The 9,787-nt window shown below is 38.4% G+C and overlaps 1 protein-coding gene across 4 annotated transcripts in view; it reads right to left on the bottom strand.

Annotated features, from left to right (window-relative positions):
• Positions 1-274: 274 nt before the first annotated feature.
• LIN28B (lin-28 homolog B) overlaps positions 275-9,787 on the bottom strand; it is a 133,561-nt gene continuing 124,048 nt past the window's right edge. For all 4 annotated transcript variants that reach the window (XM_079939802.1, XM_079939804.1, XM_079939803.1 and 1 more), the window contains one exon: positions 275-5,194. In XM_079939802.1, coding sequence (XP_079795928.1) covers positions 4,828-5,194 — 367 coding nt within the window. In that variant the 3' untranslated portion in view covers positions 275-4,827. The remainder of the gene's footprint in view (positions 5,195-9,787) is intronic.

Raw genomic sequence — 9,787 nt, 5'->3', positions numbered from 1 at the left:
AAGCTTGCCCAGTCCGTGCTGGCTGACGCAGAACGATTCCTAGTGACGACAGGACACACCTTTCCTTCTTCATTCAGACGGAATTTATTCACCATCTGTACTGTAATAAGTAAGTTTTATATTTATAATCACTGCTATCTGAGGATATGTTAAAACTATTTAATTTATGCTCATATTGGTAATAAACACTGCCCAAGTAGCCTTTTACCCATTCATTTAACTTAGCCATCACACAAATCACGAAAAATCTCCAAAACTCATCATAAATGCCAACGTTATATGTTTTATTTTTAATCAAGTAATTTCTTTAAACCTCAAAATATCCATAATTGACAGAATAAGACATTAGGCATGAGATGAGAATATAAAATCCATGGTCTGCAGAAAGGCAAACAGTACTTTTAGTCCATCAGGATGACTGTACATGAGTGAAATGCCATTCCGACCATCTAACTCCTTTTTCGTCCTTTAAAAACATACAGTTCAAGTGTTTTTTTATTTTCACTTGTAAACAACGTGAGCCAAAATGGACAATGAGGTCATCTAAATACTACACAGGATAATTTTAAAGCACTAGATAAAACACCATATTAAAGACATATAGAAATCAGTGTTCACTTTGGTCTCTATTATGGTTAAAGTTGTTAATACCAAGAAGCAACACACACTAATTAAAGCCAGCTGGTGGTGGGTGCCAGTGGTTGGTAGCTGTAATTCAGGAGGTAGTCAACACCATCATTTTCAAGCTGGTAACTCTCACACACGTGAAGCCACAGATGTATTAAATGTCCTAATAGTTTCTCACAGTACAGCACTTTACCATAACTTTGCAGCTTTGCTCCAAGTAGACAATTTAACGATTCAGAGGTCAACCTCTCACTCTAACTGAACAACTATGACACAGATCACACAACCACCACATCTGAAAGAGGCTGCTGACAGCAATGTAAGACAGAATTCGATGCTTTTAACAAGTTGTTCTTCCCTAAAACAAACAAACCTCATTAAGACAGCTGGAAAATTAAAGTCCGTGCAGCTGCACTTGTACATACTTCCCCAAATTTTATAACCAAAGGGGAAATACACATATATATTTTATGATAAACATTTCTTAGAGAAAACAGATAAATTAATTTAAATTAACTTTTTAAGACTTAATGAGATCTCCCATGTCCTGTATAATTCATCTTACAGTGAATGTTACAAAGTCTATTAACACTTATGGGCTTCTATTCACAAACTAAATACAACTAGCAGTAACTTGGGGCCACATTGGTGCAAAATAAAACTGGGCCAGAACATGAAAAAAATACCGGCAATAAAAACACCCTATATTTATTTGTAGATGGACCAATGCTAATAACATGATGTTTCTTGATCTTTTCCCCTACATTGCACGCCAAACTTCCAAGTTATAAGCAGGTAAAAATCTTTCTAAATCTTTCAGCTGTAAAAATACATCCAAAGGCTTCTAGTAAAGACTAGAAATGCAAGCATAAAACTGTTTCTACTATAATCTGCCATGTAGCAATGAATAGCTCACAGGGCTAAGAGACCGGTAGTGCATCTTTCTAAGGAATTACATTTGTGTTGACATGGGGGGGTGAGGTCAAGGGGCAACTAATTCACTGACCTCCTGCCCAACCCATTAGCAACTCCTGTAAACTGATGCTTCACACAGACCCTACCCCTCAGTAGCTAGAAATGGCATTGCACGTCCACTCTATGTTCACTCCTTGGCACCCAGTGCTAGTTAATTATGTGCCTGGGCAATAATGCTGCAAGACACTTGGCCTCAGGGCGGCACAGACACAAACGAAGGAGATTGGCATCTTTCTTTGACAAGTTTTGCCCAGCACAAAAACACTCATACAACCAACCTCTCTTCCCAACCTCTTCCTGCAACCGACTGACCTCTGGGCAAAGTAGCTATTTCCAAGATTGCTTGTGTGTTCTGTTTTGCTTCAGTGGAAGAGTCCCTATAAGTCTTTAAACAACATACATGATAACTTGAAGGAAATGCTCGGAGACTTTGCTAACTAGATGAGATGCTTCATGATTCACAAGTGTTTGTCAGAAACGTGCAGTTGTGAACTGCTATCTATACTATAGATAACAAGGTCTGTACCAGAGCATTTTCAGCCATTGTAAGGCTGGAGCAGCATAGAGGTGTGCTGTGCATCAACTATGAGGTAGCCTTTTGCTGTAAACAGAATAATATTTCACCCATGTAAATGGACACTGTGCTTACGTCAGTGATATTCACATATGCAAGGAGTTGAGGGAGTCTCCTTTAGAGTACTTTTCACATGAAATAAAAATAGGAGAACCGATATCTGATATTCAGAAATTTTGATCTATGTCAAACTCAGAGGTAGTTATTACTAACATCAGTACATAATACTTACGTACAGGTCTAAGTTATTTGGTTTGTTTTGAGTAAGCAGGACTGTAGACTATTCTGTAAAGAAACAAAAATATTATATGGTATGTTCCCTGAGCAAAGTTCTTTGTCCTGAGTGTGTTATGTAATAGTGATAATATTCTTATATAAAAAATAAACCCCAACTTTTAATCATAAGATAGGTTTGGTATGTGCTTAGTTCAGTCTGGTGAGATGCTGAAAAATGATTTCAAGTTGCACCCATAAGGTCCATAGTTATAACATGTTTCTTTCTGTGTGTCTTTTTTAAAACCATGAACTCAGCTCTGAACTTTTTATATGTAAACAGGGAATGTCCAATTCTCAAGTCCATAATTTCCTATTTCTAATAAGGTCAAGGAACTTTGGTTTGAATTTTCAAAGTGACTTATGTTTTGCATTTTTACTGTTAACCTGCTTATTATACCTGCTAAAAATTAAGCAATGCCACTTTGATTTGTCTACATAATTTAAATAAGCTTACGATCCTCACATAAGGCAAGGAAGTACTTCTCTATAGCTATTTATCACATTCAATATCGTCAAAGGTAAGCTTTGCATCACAGCACACTGATATTTCAGTATGTCCCATGGAGATTCTCACAAACACTGTCAACTCAAGCTGAGTTGGGAAGGGCTGGCGGCCCAGCCCGAGGCTCGCTCTCCTTCTGCGTGGCTTGCTTGCTGAAACGGCAGCAACTGTACAACAAGCCTCCCTCGGCAGGACACGTCGGGGAGGGAGCAGAAACTGTTCAGCAGAACGTGTCTCATTTGAATCTTGCTATTTTCTGGTTTTGATTATCTGAGCTTACACCAACAGGCTCATACACAACTATATTTATTGCCAAGGTTAAGCATTACCACTAATTGGTACCTTCTTGGAAATGTTTCCAAAATTGATCCGTAACATCTAGAACCAGGATGACACCAGAATGAATGTTTTTCATGACTGAGACCTGAAGGGACCAATACGATGACTGGCCCCCAGCCAGTTTACTACTGTAACTGAGGACCAACCTGAGAAGCACCTCTGTCCCCATCACTGAATGTCCATCCTGAATCTCCCACATAGGTCCCTTCAGGAGCAGTCATGAGGGAATTCCCCTAAGATGAACTGTATTGTATAAAATACTCCTAGCTCTCTGGTAGGAGAGGTCTGGGAACCTCCTACCCCAGGCTCATCACTCTAGTCGCCCGCCATCAAACACGGAGCCTTTTAATATTATTCAAGGTCATACGTAATTGGGCAATTGGGAGCATCCACTTAAATGTTCATTCTCAACCCTGGCATTTTACTCACATCTGTGCTGTTTTGTCTGTTTGTTTCAGAAATAAGTTAGGTAACTCTCCAGGGGGAATAAAAACAGCCACCAAAAACATACACCAAACAACTGGAGTTTTCCTCCAAGGTCTTCAGTAGTAAACAAGGAGGCCTCCACTCAAAGCGATGGTTAGAAGGACTGACTTGGTCAAGGGAAGCTGCTGTTGCCACAGTCCCTCAAAAACCTCACAACAGGTAAAAGATTATAACGAGTATCAAAATACCATTGAAAACAATCAAGTCACTACCTTTATACATTGCCCTCCCCTTCATTTCTCTGAATAGGCAACTAATTTACAATCAAAACGTATGAATTAAAAACACTGAAATATCGGCACAGAAATTACACATTCATTGTCTTTTCTGGAGTCATGTATCCCAGATTCAAAAAAGCTTATGGCAGTCAGAGGCATATGGAGTTAAGGTACTGCCTTCAAAGGGGGTGGGGTGGGGGACACACTCTACAGATATCAAGAAAAAGAGGCAATCCCAAATTCGGGAGAACTGATGTCTTAAAAACCTTTAGTACCATAGGATTGGCAGCGCTGAGATCTGAAGTATCCTTTGGTTCACATAAAAGGTAACAGTCGTGTTTTGTTTTGTTTTGTTTTTTCCTAATGTAATATAAAGGGAATGGTATTTCAAGAAAAACTCCAAGGGTTATTTTCAAAACCATCTAAAATGCTTTACCTGGGTTTTCAATTCTTGGGGATGTCCAATTCTGCGAGGGAGGCTGTGTGCTGACATCTCTATACACACATATATAAAGACAAACCCTCTTTATACATATGTCTACATTCTATAGAAAATCCTCCTACACACACACACAGGCTCAGGCTCTCTCCCTCTCACACATGCACATACAGATACACAGAGCATCTCATCCTCTGAGTCACATGACACATGACACCCTGCTCAAAGGTAATTTGCTTAGAGTGATTTGTCTGTTTAAAAAAATTCACAGTTCCTCAACAGTAGTTAAAAATCCCAGGTCAGCTGCTGTTTGTGAAATACTGTTCCCCTGTATTTGCATGAGGTAGACTTCCCAACCGGGGAGAGAAAACGATAACGTTAAGAAAAAGGGTTATGTCTTTTTCCGTTTTTGAACGGAAGGCCCCTTTTTGCTTTGATCTTCTGGTGCTGCAGATGACTTTGTGGAGGAAGCTTCTGCAGGTGACGTGCCTGGCCACTCAGAGACCTCGGACCTCGCCTCCTGAGGAAACGGTGGTGACGCATAGCCGTGCCCACCCCCCACCTCTCGAGGGAACGCGGTGCACGGCTGGGGCTCTGCTTCCTGTCTTCCCTGAGAACCGGCGGGCGGCTGCACCACAGTTTTGTGAGGGCAGTTCGCCACCATGTGCGTGATGCTCTGACAGCAATGGCACTTCTTTGGCTGAGGAGGTAGACTACATTCCTTAGCATGATGATCAAGGCCACCACAGTTGTAGCATCTGCGACAAGAAAAACGAAAAGATCTTGAGAAGGAGCATGTCTCACAAAATAGGTCAGAAGTCGAAAATATACTAAAACACGCAGACCGTCCAAGAGATCAGCTTATTTTAATATGCCTTCTTAACAACAAACGTGTTGTATTAAACACAAAAGTCAATGAAACACGAGAGTCCGAAAGCATGAAAGACTAATCACTTCCATATGTAAATGACTGCTTTAGATTTGACAGGTTATTGTAAAGGAAATTTAGTCCACTAGAGGGCAGCCACGTTCAACAAAAAAACAACCAGCTAGCTTGGAAAAGGCAGTTAAAAAACACAGCTGTTGACTAAAATGCAACACCAACTCAACCAGCAACTGGGAAAATTATAGACCGAATTAAATATTATGAGTTTAACATTTCTTTGGGTGTTAATTATTTGCCTGTGGAAACCTGTTGAACTGGAAGAATTCTTTCCCATCGCACAAATTAGTGCAGTGAAATTTGATAAATAAGTAAGTCAGACATCTATGGTGAATGGTATTTGGGGAATTACCAAGTAATATTAGAACAAGATAGAAAGTGTCTGAATCAGAAGAATGCTGTAAAAGAAATCTTCTTAGATCAGATTAATATAGATTAATCTAAGCTTCTTAGATACTTAGATCAGATTAATAAAGGTTGATGCTAGTTCAGGGGTGAGAAAAACTTTCTTTTCTTTCTGTAAGAAGTTAGTTTTCCTTCAGGGTAAATTCTTCTAAGTTGAAATAAATATAAATCCATCTTTAATTAATACCTGAAGGCACACTGGGGGCACAGCTTGTACTATATGTTTGAAATTCTGACAGCTTCCAAAAGCTGAGGAATTATTTGGAAGCTACATTGCTCAATTTCAGTCACATTTTCTTTCTTCTAAAATTTTATATTAAAAACAATAAAACACCATCAACTGGAGAGAATAAAATTTTATATTTATGAAGGTTTTTAACCTACTTGTTGAGTACAAAATTTGCTTACTGATTTGTCTCCAAATGAAACGTTTTAAGGGCTTTCTATTTTAAATTTATTTTCCAAATACATTTATGACTCCATAATTCTCATTATGAAATTTACACAATAGGTCACGTTTTTAAAAAATGATAGCAAAATAGGCGGTAACTGTGAGAATCAGCTTAAGATCATAATGACAAAATAATTATAATTAATTAGATTTGTGTGTGTGTGTGTGTGTGTGTGTGAGAGACTAGCAAGCTTAATAACTCATATTACCATATACTTCTAAGACAAACTACTATTAACCTACTGGGAAGTATATGTAGGATACTTATGGTTATGTATTTTTATCTTCTGAGATAAGTTATACAGTGAATTTTTTTTTACTTGGCAAAAACTAGGATAACTAACAGCCTGCTTCTCCAGTTATCAATATTACCTTGCAAATTTTAGAATAATGGATTCACAAGATGGGCTTTTATTCTTTGCAGTAATTAACAAGTATTTATGTCAGGAAAAAAGAAAGCATCATATTTTCAAAAGTTAATGGGAAAAACTAAGAAATCACTTTTTATGATTAAATTATTTATTGTGTAATTACATACCTTAATAAGTTAATGAAACTATTACAATGCAGATTCAATGTTTTTTTAGCCACGTGTTCTAAGAGATAATTCAAAATTAAAGAAAAATTACTGACTAATGCTTGAAATTCAGGTCCCCAAAATACACTCAAAAATGGCCTCTTTGGGCTTCCCTGGTGGCACAGTGGTTGAGAGTCCGCCTGCCGATGCAGGGGACACGGGTTCGTGCCCCGGTCCGGGAAGATCCCACATGCCACGGAGCGGCTGGGCCCGTGAGCCATGGCCGCTGAGCCTGCGCGTCCGGAGCCTGTGCTCCGCAACGGGAAAGGCCACAACAGTGAGAGGCCCGCGTACCGCAAAAAAAAAAAAAAAAAAAAAGGCATCTTTGAGAAATATAAGCATATTACTTATAATAATGTTTTTCCACATAGTTCTCTTCTATAATGGAAAAGTGAATTCTTAAACTAAATTTGCCCATCTATAAAACAGCTTCTTTTGAATTAAATTCACTTCCTTGAGGATAACATCCACTCAGAAGCTCATTTTTGAAGACAGAGGAAACAGGTTAAAGGATTGAGTAATAGAGCCGCTCTCCCACCGACACATCAATTTCATCAGTCACTGTGGTATGTGCACTGCTACCCAATTCAGAGAACCATTTGCCCACTCATTTACCAAGGGGCTGATGTCAGAATTCCATTTTTTCAAATGGGGTCTTCCATCATATTCTGTATGTGTATTTACCATTACATTTGGGTTTTAAAAGTTACTTTTAAGGATACTACGGAATTTTGGCTTCCTTGCATTTTGATCTGCATAGTTAATTCACTCCCTTAGCTTTTCAGATTCATGCTATCATCAGGCCAGACTGCCTTCCACACTGAAAAGATTTGCATTCAGTATATTTGTGCTTTGCCTTAAAGGGGAGGAATGATATGTATTCTTCTCTTCTATTTAAACATTCAATGCCAATCACGCTTACTAGAAGTGCAGGTCACACCCCATTATGAAACTCCTTCCTTCCCAAGGGACCGACAGGAGAATGGAACAGCTCACAAATAATATCACACCACATTCTCCATACAAAGCTCTGGACGGTACTAGGCTCCTCTGTACACTCTCCACACCTCTCCAAATCAGCTTGCTTTTGCTAATTTGCATGAATTTTATGTTGTGACACGAGCATTAAAACAGGTCCCAGAAGTGATCAAATAGAATTAGAGGTGACACTACATAAAGAGAGAAAGTCAACTTTGCTTGTCTAAAAGTGTAACAGAAAAAAAATATAACGTAGGCGCTTCTAAGTATTTTAAAGTGTTAACTTAATAAGAATATATATGGAAACTTAGATCCATATTCTGGGGGGTTAGAGGGAGGCATTAAGGATAAGAATACAGTGATCTATAAACTTCTGAAGAGGAAGGGAATGCTGAAAGAACAGTAAGTAAAACAGTATCAGTGAGAGAGAACAGAGTGGGAAAAGTGCTAAAATCCCTGGAAAAGAGAGATGAGAGAAAGGATCAGTAAAGTTTCAAATGGGAGGCCAGAGGGGTAAAGAAAAGTCACAGATAGGAAAGAGTTTCAGAAACTAATCTGGAGAAACGATAACCAACTCTTTGAAGAGATTATCGTTGTTAACTCCGATACAGTCCAACTAAAATCCAGAAGTGATACTAATGACATTCAACAAGGCTACAGTTTTCGATTTTACTCTGTCTGAACACTTGTTATCTAATTCAATTGTGTGTCATTCAGCCCAAGACCTGGGAGTGCTGGATCCCAGTCTGAACGTGGGAGGTAGGAGGATGGGCAGAAATGCCATCACAGACCCCAAGAGAGCAGGACAGCAAAGGATCCAGAGTGGCAGAAGCAATATGCTCACCCTGTACCTCCTGAGGGTAAGAGAGACAGATTCTCAGGCCAACCTTCCAGAAGCCCTCATTTTATTCTGAAAGCTTCCAAACAATCTAAATTCACAACTGGGTATATAGCTTATTCACTCCATAGGATCTGCCCCAAAATACCAAGAGGAGAGTTGGAAAATGTTGACGAACCACAGAGCTAGAGACAGTTAACAGTGCACACATTTTCTGACCTCTACCAAAGCAACCTATTCTTTATGCACATTTGTTTCTTCTATTATTCTTATATCCAAACACCTAAGACTATAAGCCAACTAAACAATAAAAACATTTTAATCATGTTAACTTTTATATATTTTTCCTAAGTACAATGGTAAAAATATTGAGTTTTCAAAAATATTGGTTAGTAGTGAATTATGTTTATTAAAAAGGGTTCTTATGGAACAAATACATATTTAACACCAGAAAAATATTTTTAACACCAGAAAATCTTTCATGTGTATCTTTTGAAATACAAAAGCCAGTATCCCCCCTCAATTACCTTAACTCATGCTAAAAATAAAATAATCTATCCACAGCAGGGCTGAACACACTGTTAACAGAATTAAAATGATAATAATAGGAATAATACTGAGGTTCAATTTATTAAGAGTTTACCATATTCCAGACATTGTGCAAAAGGTTTTTTATTTTATTTTATTTTTATTTTTTGGCTGCGTTGGGTCTTTGTTGTGGCACGTGGGATCTTCGTTGAGATGTGCGGGTTTTCTCTCTCTTGTTGAGGCACGCGAGCTCTGGAGTTGTGGTGCGCGGGCTTAGTTGCCCCATGGCATGTGGGATCTTAGCTCCCTGAGCCAGGGATCGTCCGCTGCATTGGAAGGAGGGCTCTTTAGCACTGGACCACCAGGGAAGTCCCTAAAGGTTTTTAATATGTAATATAAAATTGACTCCTCCCCCAAATCCTATGAAGTAGGTACTAAATATCAACGTTGTGTTGATGAGAAAATTAAGACTCAAGAGAGTATACAGAGAAGGAAATTTGAATTGAAAATAATAAATTTCACTTGCATTTTCATTATATAAAAACATTATACCCAACAATACTGATGTAAATTTTATTATGTAAAAGTCTAAAAACATATAAGCGTCCTGAATTTAAAACGCCAACAAACA

Source organism: Stenella coeruleoalba (genome assembly GCF_951394435.1).
Source record: "Stenella coeruleoalba genome assembly, chromosome: 12".
NCBI lineage: Eukaryota > Metazoa > Chordata > Mammalia > Artiodactyla > Delphinidae > Stenella > Stenella coeruleoalba.
The sequence above is the reverse complement of the archived record's forward strand: the minus strand, read 5'-3'. Positions and strand labels throughout refer to the sequence as shown.